The following is a 16,886-nucleotide window of genomic DNA, read 5'->3' as shown; positions in this document are numbered from 1 at the left end:
AACATTTGAAAGTATTACCAATACCCTGGCATATTAGGGAGACTGGAACCACTGTTTGGGTTTACTGATGGGATACTCACATCAATAACAAAAGAGACTGAACATTTGATTTGGTGTTCAACCTTACCAATTTCAAATGCTTTTGGAGAAAATCAGTGGATTAATGGTAGGTTTGTACTCAAATTGGAACTAACTTTATGGAATTACAGAATTCTATGTATTTTTGCAAGTTCCCTATTGCTCATTGCTGCCAATTTCAGTAATACAAATCTTAATTGTCAAAACCACTTCATGCCATATTAGCACAAATTAAAATGTTTCTGATCATAGAAAGGGATCATCTATAGTTTGTGGAGTAATCTATATGAGCTGTAGCTCCATCTTTTCCACTTAATTTGAAAGATACAGAAAGAAACATGAACTGACCTGAAACCAGATGTTTTTGAGTAATTTACTGAGAATTTCTTTTTAGGATTAATGAATCTCAGGTATATTTCTTCTCAGCATTCAAATATTCTTTAAGATATTAAAAGAATTTAGACTTGCAAAAATGGTAGTATATTTCAATGAGCATGCCAGGAAAATGGCATTTTATTTCTAGGGACATTAGAAATATCAAAAAATACAAAGAAAAATTTAAAAGCTGAATTCACAGTCTAAATTCTGCCAAACCCTGGGTCTTATATTTCCCCCATGACCATGAATATATGAAGTACATAGAATTGTAATTAGAGTATTACACAGTGGACCAGAAACCATTTAATTAGGTGAAACAGGGTCTCTTGTGTCATTTTAGTGGATGCATTTTCTTCTAAATCATTAAAGATAATTACACCTCTACATTTATCCCATTAATTACTTTTTTGATATTGAACTTTTGAAGTAATAGGTATTCAATGATTGAACATGAAATGTAGACTTTGAAATATGGAAAAAATATAGAAATAATTGTTATTAACTGCATTTCAAATCCAGCATTCAAGTATAGAGTAGAGAAAGTTGGCCAGCTCTGCCTTAAGCAAAAGAAAAAGGTGGTCTTCTCCAGTGATCTAATGTGGATATCATTCACCCCAGATATGATGTCATAAGAAAAGCTTCACCTCTGTGATAAAACTATATCAAAAATTTACAATCCCAGTTTAATGTGAGAGAATCATTAGGTAAACCCATATCCAGAATACTCTTCAGGATACCTCACCAATATTCCTTAGAATTATCAAGGTCAAGGAAAAAAAAAAACAAGAAAAGAGTGAAACACTGTTTCAGACCAGAGGATACTGAAGAGATATGAAAACTAATCCAATATGGTATCCCGAATTATATCTCAGAAAGAAAAGAGTGTATTAGTGGGAAAAAACAAACCAGATGGAGTCCAAATAAAATTTAAATTTTAGTACTCATCAGTTGAATTCAGTTCAGTCACTCAGTCATGTCCAACTCTTTGCAACCCCATGAACTGCAGCACGCCAGGCCTCCCTGTCCTTCACCAACTCCCGAAGTCCACCCAAACCCATGTCCATTGAGTCAGTGATGCCATCCAGCCATCTCATCCTCTGTTATCCCCTTCTTCTCCTGCCCTCAATCTTTCCCAGAATCAGGGTCTTTTCCAATGAGTCAGCTCTTTGCATCAGGTGGCCAAAGTATTGGAGTTTCAGCTTCAACATCAGTCTTTCCAATGAACACACAGGACTGATCTCATTTAGGATGGACTGGTTGGATCTCCTTTCAGTCCAAGGGACTCTCAAGAGTCTTCTCCAACACCACACTTCAAAAGCATCAATTCTTCGATGCTCAGCTTTCTTTATAGTCCAACTCTCACATCCATACATGACTACTGGAAAAACCATGGCCTTTACTAGACAGACCTTTAGGTTGGTCATAACTTTCCTTCGAAGGAGTAAGCGTCTTTTAATTTCATGGTGGCAATCACCATCTGCAGTGACTTTGGAGCCCCCCAAAATAATGTCAGCCACAGTTTCCACTGTTTCCCCATCTATTTGCCATGAAGTGATGGAACCAGATGCCATGATCTTAGTTTTCTGAATGTTGAGCTTTAAGCCAACTTTTTCACTCTCCTCTTTCACTTTCATCAAGAGGTTCTTTAGTCCTTCTTCACTTTCTGCCATAAGGGTGGTGTCATCTGCATATCTGAGGTGATTGATATTTCTCCTGGCAATCTTGATTCCAGCTTGTGCTTCTTCCAGCCCAGCATTTCTCATGATGTACTCTGCATATAAGTTAAATAATCAGGGTGAAAATATACAGCCTTGACATACTCCTTTTCCTATTTGGAACCAGTCTGTTGTTCCATGTCCAATTCTAACTGTTACTTCTTGATCTGCATACAGGTTTCTCAAGAGGCAGGTCAGGTGGTCTGGTATTCCCATCTCTTTCAGAATTTTCCACAGTTTATTGTTATCCACACAGTCAAGGCTTTGGCATAGTCAATAAAGCAGAAGTAGATGTTGTACCATTAATTCTTTCTTAAATTTTATTTTACTGTGGTAAGAACACAATATGATATCTACCTTCTTAAGATATTTTTAAGTGTACAATACAGTACTGTTGACTACACATATAGTTTTGTACAGTACAGCTGTGTGTGTCTTCCTAAATTGAAATTTCTTGACCATAATGTGTAAATTCCTGCTTCCCTCTCCACTAGCCCCTGGTAACTATTATTCCACTCCTTTATTTTGATATATCATATAGGTGGAATCCTGCAGTATTTGCCTTTCTATGACTGACATTTTCATTCAGCATAATGTCCTCAGGTTTCATCCATGTAGTCACATATTACACAATTTCTATCTTTTTTAAGGGCAGATTGTATTCCACTGTGTACATTTGCACCACATTCTTTTTTCCAACTCTCTGTTGGAACTGACGTTTCAGTTGTTTCTCACCTTGGCTATTGTGGATGGTTCTACAGTGAATGTGGGAATGCTCAGATATTTTTGAAAGCTTGACCTCAGATATTTAGGGTAATACCTGTGAGCAGAATTTCTGGATCATGTACAATTCAATTTTCAACTTGATAGAGAACCTCTATACCATTTTCCATAGAAGCTGCAACATTTTGCATTCCTACTAACAATGTACAGTGAGGTGTGTTGAAAACTCTGAAATATCTTTGCAGTGTATTGTTTAAATTAAAAATTATTTAATTTATTTTTATTTATTATTTTATTTTAAAATGTCATCATTCACATTAGTAGTCCCATTTTATTGTATCTCCAATGCTACAACCAGCTCTGCTTCATGCCAACATACTATCAATTCTGAACCGAAAAAGTGTAAATGTAATAAGTAGCTCTCAGTATCCCCAATTTGCATCATTTTGCTACAACATTTGCCAGACTTTGCTTTTAGTGTCTGTGACTGTCAGTATGTTGAGTTCAGGTTGAGGGCTAGTTTTTGGGAGTAGTAAATAATATTTTTAAACTTATTATTAACTAAATAACAACTAATTAGTGAGTGCAAACATACAATTTCCTAATAATGTTGGGAGTAAAATGTATGGCCATAAAAGTTAATTCCAGTTTTTCCAAAATATATTATAGAAAAACCAAAACAAACTTTTTGGCCAACCCAAAATACACATTTCACAAAGAAGTAAGCAAGACACAACCAATCCAATTTCCAAAAAATTGGTATATGAAGTCAGGGTTTGAACACTATTTTCTACACATAAAGAGATACTACAAAATCACAGTAGCTCTAGGTTCTCCTCCCCTAATAGGTTCCTTGGTGGCTCAGACAGTAGAGAATCTGCCTGCAATGTGGAAGAAATGGGTCCAATCCCTGAGTGAGGAAGATCCCCTGGAGGAGGGCATTGCAACCCACTCAAGTATACTTTCCGGGAGAATACCATGGGCAAAGGTTCCTGGCAGGCTACAGTCTCTGGGATCACAAAGAGTCAGACACAACTGAGTGACTAAGCACAACAGTAATTGCCATTACTGGAGTTAACTGGTTGGAGTACAGTAATTGTTTGGAGTACAGTAATTGGCCTTGGAATACAGAGTAAAGAAGGACAAAGGCTAATAGCGTTTGGCCAAGAGAATGTACTAGTCATTGCAAACACTCTCTTCCAACAAAACAAGAGAAGACTCTACACATGGACATCACCAGATGGTAAACATCTAAATCAGATTAATTATATTCTTTGCAGCCAAAGATGGAGAAGCTCTATACATACAGCATAAACAAGACCGGGAGCTGACTGTGACTCATATCATAAACTCCTTATTGTGAAATTCAGATTTACACTGAAGAAAGTAGGGAAAACCACTAGACCACTCAGGTATGACGTAAATCAAATCCCTTGTGATTATACAATGGGAGTGACAAATAAATTCAAGGGGTTAGATCTGATAGACAGAGTGCCTGATGAACTATGGACAGAGGTCCGAGACACTGCACAGGAGACAGGGATCAAGACCATCCCCAGGAAAAAGAGATGCAAAAAAGCAAAATGTCTGTCTGAGGAGGCCTTAAAAATGGCTGTGAAAAGAAGAGAAGTGAAAAGCAAAGAAGAAAAGGAAAGATATACCCATTTGAATGCAGAGTTCCAAAGAACAGCAACGAAGATAAGAAAGCCTTCCTCACTAACCAGTGTAAAGAAATAGAGGAAAACAATAGAATGGAAAAGACTAGAGATCTCTTCAAGAAAATTAGAGATACTAAAGGAACATTTCATGCAAAGGTAGGCTCAAAAAAGAACGGAAATTGTATGGATGTAACAGAAGCAGAATATATTAAGAAGAGGTGGCAAGAATACACGGAAGAACTATACAAAAAAAATCTTCATGACCCAGATAACCATGGTGGTGTGATCACCTACCTAGAGCCAGACATCCTGGAAAATGAAGTCAAGTGAGACTTAGGAAGCATCACTATGAACAAAGCTAGTGAAGGTGATGGAATTCCAATTGAACTATTTCAAATCCTAAAGGTTGATGCTATGAAAGTGCTGCACTCAATATGCCAGCAAATTTGGAAACCTCAGCAGTGGCCACAGAACTGGAAAAAATCAGTTTTCATTCTAATCCCAAAGAAAGGCAATGCCAAAGAATGCTCAAATTATCACACAATTGCACTCATCTCACATGCTAGTAAAGTAATGCTCAAAATTCTCCAAACCAGGCTTCAACAATAAGTGAACCGTGAATTATCAGATGTTCAAACTGGTTTTAGAAAAGGCAGAGGAACCAGAGATCAAATTGCCAACATCTGCTGGATCATGGAAAAAGCAAGAGAGTTCCAGAAAAACATCTATTTCTGCTTTATTGACTATGCCAAAGCCTTTGACTGTGTGGATCACCACAACTGTGGAAAATTCTGAAAGAGATGGGAATACCAGACCACCTGACCTGCCTTTTGAGAAATCTGTATGCAGGTCAGGAAGCAACAGTTAGAACCGGACATGGAATAACAGACTGGTTCCAAATAGGAAAAGGAGCACATCAAGGCTGTATATTGTCACCCTGCTTATTTGACTTATATGCAGTGTACATCATGAGAAATCTGGACTAAATGAAGCACAAGCTGGAGTCAAGATTGCCAGGAGAAATATCAATAACCTCATATATGCAGATGACACCACCCTTATGGCAGAAAGTAAAGGAGAACTAAAGAGTCTCTTGATGAAATTGAAAGAAGAGAGTGAAAAAGTTGGCTTAAAGCTCACCATTCAGAAAACTAAGATCATGGCATCCGGTCACATCACTTCACTGCAAATAGATGGGGAAACAGTGCAAACAGTGGCAGATTGGGGGGGGGGGAGGGCTCCAAAGTCACTGCAAATGGTGACTGCAGCCAGGAAATTGAAAGACCTTTCTTCCTTGGAAGAAAAGTTATGACCAACCCTGACAGCATATTAAAAAGCAGAGACATTACTATGCCAACAAAGATTGGTCTAGTCAAAGCTATAGTTTTTTCAGTAGTCATGTATGGATGTGAGAGCTAAACTATAAAGAAAGCTGAGCACCAAAGAATTGATGCTTTTGAACTGTGGTGCTGGAGAAGACTTTTATGAGTCCCTTGGAGTGCAAGGAGATTCAACCAGTCCATCCTAAAGGAAATCAGCTCTGAATACACATTGGAAGGACTGATGTTGAAGCTGAAACACCAATACTTTGGCCACCTGATGCGAAGAGCTGATTCATTGGAAAAGACCTTGATCCTGAGAAAGATTGAGGGTGGGAGGAGAAGGGGACAACAGAGGATGAGATGGTTGGAAGGCATCACTGATGCGATGGACATGAGTGAGTAGGCTCCAGAAGTTGGTGATGGACAGGGAGGCCTGGCGTGCTGCAGTCCTTCGGGTCACAGAGTCGAACACAACTGAGCGACTGAACTGAACTGAATAGCAATTAACTTACAGGTATTTTTGATATGAATACTGTCCTTGTGTATCTCCCTACCACACTCTGTTTTTCATTTCTACATAATATTCACTGAATTGAATAAGAAGACTCTCTTACCATTTTTGTTTTAAGAGACAAATATAATCTTGACAGCAAAAACTAACAAGTAAAAGACAATAAAAGCAAATGACAGAACAACATTACTAATGATCATAGAATTTTAAATTATACATTAAATGTTGACACATTAAACCAATCAACTAAGGAAAAGTTAAATAAATAATACTTATAGTAATTTTCTCAGGAGAAAACTCATATTTTGATTAGAACCCTGATGTTCATCGCAGCACTGTTTGTAATAGCCAGGACCTGGAAGCAACCTAGATGTCCATCAGCAGATGAATGGATAAGAAAGCCGTGGTACATATACACAATGAAGTATTACTCAGCCATTAAAAAGAATACATTTGAATCAGTTCTAATGAGGTGGATGAAACTGGAGCCAATTATACAGAGTGAAGTAAGCCAGAAAGAAAAACACACCAATACAGTATACTCACACATATATATGGAATTTAGAAAGATGGTAATGATAACCCTGTATGTGAGACAGCAAAAGAGACACAGATGTATAGAACAGTCTTTTGGACTCTGTGGGAGAGGGAAAGGGTGGGATGATTTGGGAGAATGGAATTGAAACATGTATAATATCATATATGAAACGAATCACCAGTCCAGGTTCGATACATGATACTGGATGCTAGGGGCTGGTGCACTGGGATCACCCAGAGGAATGGTACGGGGAGGGAGGAGGAAGGGGGGTTCAGGATGGGGAACACGTGTATACCCGTGGCAGATTCATGTTGATGTATGGCAAAACCAATACAATATTGTAAAGTAATTAACCTCCAATTAAAATAAATAAATTTATATTTTAAAAAAAATTTTTTAAGAAATTTTTTTAAAAATATAACTTAACACATCAAAATATTAAAGGAGTTAAAATGAGGAAAATTAGCTTGATAAATTCAACATTCATTCACTAAAAACAAAATATAACAAACAGACACATACCAAAAAAATACATGCGATAACTTTGCTTAACATTTTAAGCATGAAATGTTAAGTATTGATACTTTCCTTTTTAGATGAGGAAGTCAAGGATACCCACTTTTACTGTTTAATCAATATTATACTAATGTTTTCAGCTAGTTAACCAAACACAAGAAAAAAATAAAGGGAATAACATTGGAAACAACATATCCAGAAAATGTTTGATTAGAGATTGTATGATATGCATGTTGAAAATCCAAAATAATCTACAAATAAATTATTAAATTATTAAAAGATATTTTGAGAGTTGCCAAAATGCATTGAATCCTAATTGAAAAACAATACACATTTTACAAATGACATTTAAAATAGTATGAAAAATAATCACAAATTGAGAATTTTAAAAATATGTAGGAACTTTATAAAAAATATGATGTATCTTATATTGTAAACCATGAAGTAGATCTAAATAAACATGATCATGTAGCATGCCTATGATTTGGAAACTTGAGGCTGCAAACACCACTCTCTACAAATCGATCTATAATTCTACTATATTTCTAAACTAAACCTAAACAGGAATAATTCTAAAGGTTGTTTTAAAAGGTAAAGATAAAGAATATCTTAAACACTCTGCAAGATTAAGAGTAACTTTTTAATAGTTGCTCAACTTGATGTCTGGGGAAGGCAATGGCATCCCACCCCCATACTCTTGCCTGGAAAATCCAATGGCTGGAGGAGCCTGGTAGGCTGCAGTCCATGGGGTCACTCAGAGTCGGACACAACTGAGCGACTTTACTTTCACTTTTCACTTTCATGCATTGGAGAAGGAAATGGCAACCCACTCCAGTATTCTTGCCTGGAGAACCCCAGGGATGGGGGAGCCCAGTGGGCTGCCGTCTATGGGGTCGCACAGAGTCAAACGCGACTGAAGCGACTAAGCAGCAGCAACAGCAGCAACTTGATGTCAAATCCTGTTGGTTAAGGGTAGTTCTGATTATAAAACACCTAGAAGCATACAGAAAATCTAGAAACAGAACTATAGATATATTGATGTTTACTTTATGAATATTCTAGCACCACAGAGCAGTGTTAAAATGAGTAAATTTTTCAATAAGTATTTCTGGGGTAAATATACGCCAATAAGTCAAAATATAAAATTAGCTTATAGTCATGCCCCATCAAAATTTACTCTCAGTTTGAAATAAATTGTAAAGTAATTAACTTCCAATTAAAATAAATAAATTTATATTTTTAAAAATCCATGTAAAAAGAAAAAATAAAGCCCCAAATTGAAAATAGAGGGAGTAGAATATAAAATATAATACTGTATGAAATTTGTGATAATTTAGCACATAAAACATGAATAGCTTTATTATTTTGGAGGTAAGAAGTGGATCTTAAATAAGACATTAGAAGCACTTCACTGTGTAAAGAAATGGTTTGTTAAACATTGATTCATTAATTCATTAAACATAAGGAAATGTCTGCCCCTAAATACATCACCAACAGAATGAATAGACACGCCACAATCTAGGAGAAATTATTCATGATACACACATCAAAGTACTTTTATTTAGAATACATAATGAAATACATTTTTCATAATAAAATATTAATAACCTAATAGAAACATAGGTTAAAGAAAACCCTGAATAGGCCCTTCACAAAGAAGTAAAACAAGTCAAATGACTAATAACTAAATTGTAGGAATTCAACCACATTAGTAAAGTGGAATTGAATTCATCACCAAAATGAAGTACCCCTACTCACCCACCAACCTGAAAATATTAAAATGTCTGCTATGACACTATTAAATGTTGTCAAAAATGGACAATAATTAGAACCCACATACAATATAGTTGGAATTTAAACTAATCCATCCATTTTGGAAAATTGTTTGATGGCATTTAGCAAAAGATCAGAAACAAGCGCCCTTTGATCCAGAACATTCAGAGACAGGGCACACCTCACAGAGTGAGTGCTCACGTGCACTGCAGCACCTACTTGGGTAAGAATGTCCATGCAGCGTTTACGTTAAAGACAAAAAAGGTGAAATAACCAGGAGTGAAACTGCTGGCTCATATGGTAGTTCTGTTTTTACCTTATGTGTGTGTGTGTGTGTAAAACTCCATACTGCTTTCCATACAGTATGCAATTGGTTATACCAGTTTACATTCTCACCCACAATGCACAGCGTTTCCCTTCACTCTAATTCTCTCCAACAATTGTTATATGCAGACTTTGTAGAGGAAAGGAGGAGGGGGAATTTAGGAGTATAAAGTCTACAAAATACTCTGTTAAAATGGATAAGCTACAGGATGCCGCTGCCCAGCGCCGTGAGTTACGCCTGTTATCCTTTGTGTGCTGCGCTGTGCTGAGTCACTTCAGTCGTGTCCAGCTCTTTGCGACCCCATGGACTCTAGCCCACCAGGCTCCTCTGCCCATGGGACTGGGATGCCGTGCCCTCCTCCAAGGGATATTCCCCACCCAGGAATCAAACCCATATCTCTGGCATCGCCTGCTTACAGGCAGGTTCTTTACCCACTGAGCCACTAAGTTTTAATAGTGTCTAATCTAAAAACATAATGAATCACTATGTTGTGCATTAAAATTATTATAACACTGTAAATAAGTAATACTTCAATAAAGAAGAGGAAACAACCAAATTCCATTTGTAGTAGTAGTATGAATCAACATATTATCATATCAATATATTTATTTTGTAGAACATTCTTCAGCACCAAAAAGGGAACTACTGTTACAGTCAATCACTTAAAAATTCTTTTGAAACAAAATGCTGAGCCAAATAAGCCAGACATAAGGCAATACACTCTAAAATTTTAATAATACAAATTTCAAAAGTGATAAAGTTAAGTTTTAACTCTCATAACCTTTCTCTGTTTAGAAGAAAAATCTTTGAACACCATAATGGAGTTTGTTCCTAGAGGCAGCAGAGAGGCACAGTGACTAGAAAAATGCTTACGGAAATGCTGTAAAGAGCTGATAATGTCTTTAATTTCTTGGAGAAAGTAACATACAGGATGATTATACAAAATTACTTGCCTACCTATTTATCACATTTCATAATTGGAGAAAAAGAGAAAGGAAAGGAAGAGAGAAAAAAGAAGGAAAGAAAGAAGACATGGAACAGAAATCATTTGCAAATTCTGAGAATTTCGGGATGAGGACAGCCTTCTGCTGCGCTGTGCTTAGCCACTCAGTCTTATCCGACTCTTTGAGACCCCATGGACTGTAGCCCACCAGGCTCCTCTGTCCTTGGGGATTTTCCAGGCAAGAACACTGGAGCGGGTTGTCATGCCCTTCTCGAGGGGATCTTCCCTACCCAGGGAAAGAACCCAGGTCTCCCATATTGCAGGCAGATTCTGTACCATCTGAGCCACCAGGGAAACCCATGGGCACTGTTAGGCGAGCATTATCTTGCCTATAACACTCTGCAAGGGAGACATAAACATATATTTTTCTTTTTTTCTTTTAAACTGAAGGTGACATTTTAAAATCACAGTGCAGTTTAAAAATCACATTATATTCATATGATATATAATTTTCTCAAGAGATTGTATCCCATTGTGTCTCAGTCACTAAAGAATCAACTTGCACTTCGGGAGACGTGAGTCCCATTGCTGGCTTGGGAAGATCCCCTGGAGGAGGGCATGGCAACCCACTCCAGTATTCTTGCCTGGAGATTCCCCCACAGACAGAGAAGGGGTCGCAAAGAGTAGGACACTAATCAGGGGATAAGCACACATTTGAAGAAAAATGTAATAACCTTCAGCACACTGTATAAAGCACATTTAAGAAACTGCTTTCCTCTATCTCTCTTCTCACTCAAAATTACATTGGGTGAAAAAACATTTTGGTATTGACTAATTTTCTGATGGTCTCCTTCACATCATTATTTCTAAGGCTGTAGATAAGGGGATTTAGCATGGGGATCACTACTGTGTAAAGCACAGTGGCTACTTTGATGAAGAGCCATGAGCTTCTGGAGTTGGGTACACAGTAGAGAAGAAGGATGACCCCATGGAAAATGGTGATGGTGGTCAGGTGGGAGGCACAGGTGGAGAAGGCTTTTCGGAGTCCACCAGCTGAAGGCAGCTTGATGATTGTGACAATTATGAAAATATAGGAGGCGAGGATAATCAGGAGGCTACACACCTCATTGAGAGTGGAAATGATAAAACATGTCATCTGACTGAAGTAAGAGTCAGAGCAAGAGGCAGAGACGATGGCAGAATACTCACAGCCAAAGTGATGTATGACGTTAGAACCACAGAAGGACAGCTCCAAAAGAGAACAGGTGATTGTCAAGGAACACGTTCCACCCCACGTGTAGGTTCCAGCGACCAGGAGGCTGCAGAGCTTAGGAGACATAGCAACTGTGTAGAGCAAGGGGTTACAAACAGCTACAAACCGGTCATAGGCCATCACTGCTAACATGAACATCTCCGTAATCACAAGTGTGCAACCAAAGAAGAATTGCATCATGCAACCCACGTAGGAGATAGTCCTTCTGTCCACAACCAAGATCTCTAAGAGCTTAGGTGTGGTTATAGAAGAGTAACAAAAATCAAGAAAGGAGAGATGGCTGAGAAAGAAGTACATGGGGGTGTGAAGTTTGGGATTGATTCTGATGATCACAATCATACCCAGGTTCCCCACCACAGAGACGGTATAGACGGTGAAGAAGACCAAGAACAGGGGCACCTGGAGCTGCGGGTATTCTGAGAAGCCCGAGAGGACGAAGGTGATTCCAGCACTCTGATTTCTCTCATCCATCACTACGGCTTCTGCCAGAGAAAACCAGAGAGCTCACCCTAAGCAACCAGACGTGACAGAAATAGAGGGTATTTTTCTCCCAGCCTGGACAGGGGACTGGTTTGCAGTGGTGAAGTCTGGGATTTCCCAGGAATGCGAATAAGACGCAGTTGGAGCCCAAATATACCGTGTGTCTACAGGTGTGGAGAGTGGAAGTCAGCTTCTGATGTAGGGGCAAGGAGAGGATGGACTGGGAAGAACTGAGTGTCACGGTGACTCAGAAAATGTCCTTGTTTGAATTTTCTCAACCTTCTCAGCTGTCGCCCTTTTCTCCACATGGATAATTCCTTTCTTTAGCTTCATTTAATTGAACTTGTTGATTGCACTTGCAAATTCTTATGTTTGTTCAGGCCATTCTAACTGCTCAAGATGTCCTCTGTTTTTCTCTCACTTTTCCTTAGTGCTCTCCAATCAGAGAGAGGCTTCCCAGGTAGTGCGGTGGTTAAGAATCCTCCTGATAGTGCAGGAGATGCAAGGGACATGAGTTCAATCCCTGGGTCAGGAATATCCCCAGGGGAAAGAATTGGCTCCCCACTCCAGTATCCTTGCTGGTGAAATCTGGTGGACGGAGGAGCCTGGCGGGCCACAGTCCATGAAGTCGCAAGTCACACAACTGAGAGATCCAGCACCCACCTCATCAGAGAAGCCTCAGGTTTACCTTCCCTTAATGAGTTCACAACTGGCCAGTCCTTGGTAAAAGGTCACATATTGTATCTCCTAGAAAATATGAATGATGTCTTGTTAACAATCTAGACTCTTTAATCAAGTCAACTTGCCTTCAAATTTAACCTCAGTCACTTATTAATATGTCTCTGACAAGTTAAGCTCTCTGAAACCTTACCTTTAGAATATAATTCTATTTCTTTTTACTACACAATTATGTATAAAATATAACTTAAATTAGTGAATTATTTTCTAAAACATTTAAGACTTTAATTTCACATGTAATCCTTGCCCCCCACTAAATTTAGTTTAGAATTCTGGAGTGGGTAGCCATTCCCTTCTCCAGGGGATCTTCCCAACCCAGGGACTGAACCCAGGTCTCCCACATTACAGGTAGATTCTTTACCAGCTGAGTCACAAGGGAAGACCAGAAATACTGGAGTTCGTGGCCTATCCCTTCTCCAGCAGATCTTCCCCACCCAGGAATCGAACTGGGGTCCCATGCATTGCAGGCGGATTCTTTCCCAGCTGAGCTATCAGGGAAGTCCAACTTTAATTATTTTCTAAAACATTTAAGACTTTAATTTCACATGTAATAAATGGGCCCCACCGAATTTAGTTTCTTCTCTTGTATTTCTAATGCTGTTTTTCATGTTTACTTTGAATTTGAAATATATAACCTCAAAATATTCTACAGTGCAGCACCACCTGTAATTTTACAAAGTCTGAAGTGGTGCAAATAGTGACTAAGAAGAAGAAAAAATGCCTACACAGAGGAAATCTTCTTCTTACTCCTTTTCTAATGTTTCCTTCTTAGCTGCGCATTTCCATTGATGCCTCAAGCCATCAGGGCATGAGCTTTGTCTCGTCCATCTTTCCCTGTCCTTGTCTGTATCTCTATGACTTCCTTTCCATGCAAGGTGAAGGCTGTGAAAAATGTAATTAGGGCAAAATGAACATATTCTTCAAAATACACTCCCATCTTTATTGCTACCTACCACACATCTATTCAGCAGCTGTCTTTATTTAGCCTACCTACAACCATCCTTCAGGACTAATTTTCATTCAATCTTAGTTTAAAATCATGCTCAAATGTTTAGCCATGTTCAAAATCATCTCCATACAGATTACCTGCAATCTGAACGCTTCCATCTGGATGTCTGTGATCTCTAAAAGAACTAAACTACCAGTGAAGCAGACATAAGAGGCACGGGTTCTCTCCCTGGGTTGGGAAAATCCCCTGGAGGAGTGTATGGCAACCCACTCTGGTATTCCTGCTTGGAGAATCCCATGGACAGAGGAGCCTGGCGGGCTACAGTCCATAGGGTTGTTTATAAAGAGTAAGAAAGGACTGAAGCGACTTAGCACGCACAGTATCACTGCATTATCTAGACCGCTTGATAGCTACTTCTTTCGTTTCACTCACTGCAGCAATTTTGATTTTGGTGCACAAAATACACACATTTTGGGATATAAAAGCATTATTACCTTTTAATATCAAACACCAGGCAGCATATTTCAGACTACTTTGGGGTTTAATTCAGAACTCAAGTTTGCTCTACTGCTCCAACTTGCTTTCACCTGCATGATTTTAAACTCAAAAAATTTAATGCAAAGTCTGGCATATTTCTCTACAGTTTTATAGATTTATTTTTAATATTTCCCTAATTTTTTATTTTTAGTTGAAAACAAATACTACTACTGGACTGTCCACCAAGGACATCATTCAGCTATAGAAGCAAAGTTCAAAACTAAATGCATCCCATGAGTCTTAAAAGATATAAGAAATAAGTTCAATATCTTGTATTCTTCCCCTTAAATGAATTAAACGAATACCGTTTCATTGCTATTAGGGCTGCATAGGTGTTTCTCTGCCAAAAATATTGTTAATTTCAGAGTTTCCCACATCAGAATGAAAGTAAATCACTTAATTTAAACAACTCACCAGAAGCCATGTAGTCTTTATAGACTGATTTACTGAAGACTTCTTTAAATAAGAATCTTGAAAAGTATTTAACAAAAATACTTACATTTAATTAAAATGGTTGTAGCTTGTAATAAGAGTATTGTAACCTCTTCCAAAGTATATTTCAGTAAAGTCATCAAGAAAATTTACATTTTTTTCTCATTAAAAAATCGAGACACTCCCAAGGGTAAGCCATATACTTGTAAGCTAAACTTAGGGATCATGTTGTATATTTATGTCTACCTGAGTGACTTTGGGGATTCACACCCTAGACAATTTTGATTGGGGTGTTTTCCATGAGCTACAAACAAGACAATTTAAAGAAAATCCCATACTCCTCATTTAGAGTATAATTTATTTTAAATCATTAAATCATATAGGAAACTTGAGTATGTTTATCTTCTTATCTTAGAAAAATAACACTAGCAATCAACCTGTTTATGTTTATATTTATCATGGAACACCTGAATTCCAAAATTCAGAAAGAGAAAATCACAATTACTGTTCAATAGACCAAGCATAATATTGTTTCTGTGTTACGTTTATTTCAGTCTTTCCTCTAAGTTTTCTTATTTGGACATCTACATTTTTGTAAAAAACACATTCAATATCACACTGAATAGAAATATGATATTTTGACATTTGCAGTTATTATTTTTTTTTTCAATGCCATTCTCCCAAATCATCACACCCTCTCCCTCTCCCTCTGAGTCCAAAAGTCCGCTATACACATCTGTGTCTTTTTTGCTGTCCTGCACACAGGGTCATCATTGCCATCTTCCTAAATTCCATATATATGTGTTAGTATACTGTATTGGTGTTTTTCTTTCTGGCTCACTTCACTCTGTATAATCGGCTCCAGTTTCATCCATCTCAGCAGAACTGATTCAAATGTATTCTTTTTAATGGCTGAGTAATATTCCATTGTGTATATGTACCACAGCTTTCTTATCCATTCATCTACTGATGGACATCTAGGTTGTTTCCATGTCCTGGCTATTATAAACAGTGCTGCAATGAACATTGGGGTACATGTGTCTCTTTCAATTCTGGTTTCCTCTGTGTGTATGCCCAACAGTGGGATTGCTGGGTCATAAGGCAGTTCTATTTGCAATTTTTTAAGGAATCTCCACACTGTTCTCTATAGTGGCTGTACTAGTTTGCATTCCCACCAACAGTGTAGGAGGGTTCCCTTCTCTCCACATCCTCTCCAGCATTTATTGCTTGCAGATTTTTGGATCGCAGACATTCTGACTGGTGTGAAGTGGTACCTCATATTAGAGAAATGCAGTTATTATTATATACCAATGTTTCCATTTTATTAAAACTTGTTGAATATACATTTGTGATAATGCAATTGATAAAAACCTATCAATTATGTGGTATATGAATGGTCTATTTCATCATAATAAACTGCTGCAGACTCAGTGGCATGAAAAACACTCATTTATTAATTCACAATTTTGTATGCCCGAAGTTAGACACAATACACCTGGTCCCTCTAGTCAAGTTATCGCAAGGCTGAAATCAAAGTGTCATCAAGTTTCTCATCTAGAAATTGCTTCCCTTCCAAGGTCATTCATGTTGTTGGAATAATGCAGTTCCTTGAGTTGTAAGAATAGGGTCTTGTTTCCTTGACATCTGTTTGGGGTTATTCACAGCTCCTAGAATCCACTCCTGGGTATCTGCTTTGTTTTCTCCGTTCAAGTTCCTCTCACACTTCAAATCTCTCTTTCAACACCCTCTTATAATTCATACATCTCTTTAAAGAGGGATTCAAGCATTTTTAACAAATCATCAGATTATATGAGACCCACCAATCAGGATAGTCTTCTTTTATTATGATCAACTGATTTACACTAGTTATAATTTAAAATTATTTGCCAGCAGCTCCCAGATTAATGTGTAATTGAATGGCTAGTTGAAGATATGTGTTCACCAAATGGTGGGGAATCTTAAGGACTAGTTTAGAGTTCTACTTGTCACTCATCAGG

The 16,886-nt window shown here is 37.8% G+C and overlaps 1 protein-coding gene across 1 annotated transcript; it reads right to left on the bottom strand.

The window, feature by feature from the left end:
* Positions 1 to 11,279: 11,279 nt before the first annotated feature.
* On the bottom strand, positions 11,280 to 14,881 carry LOC120875978 (olfactory receptor 5D18-like). Its single transcript, XM_040257712.1, has 2 exons — positions 14,872 to 14,881; positions 11,280 to 12,235 (listed from the first exon to the last, which is right to left on the bottom strand). Exons 1-2 carry the CDS (start codon positions 14,879 to 14,881, stop codon positions 11,280 to 11,282), a joined length of 966 nt encoding a protein of 321 aa, XP_040113646.1.
* Positions 14,882 to 16,886: the final 2,005 nt, after the last annotated feature.

The sequence above is a fragment of the Oryx dammah genome, unplaced genomic scaffold (assembly GCF_014754425.2).
Source record: "Oryx dammah isolate SB20612 unplaced genomic scaffold, SCBI_Odam_1.1 HiC_scaffold_17, whole genome shotgun sequence".
In the NCBI taxonomy this organism is placed as follows: Eukaryota; Metazoa; Chordata; class Mammalia; order Artiodactyla; family Bovidae; genus Oryx; species Oryx dammah.
This window is presented reverse-complemented; position numbering and strand designations above follow the sequence as displayed.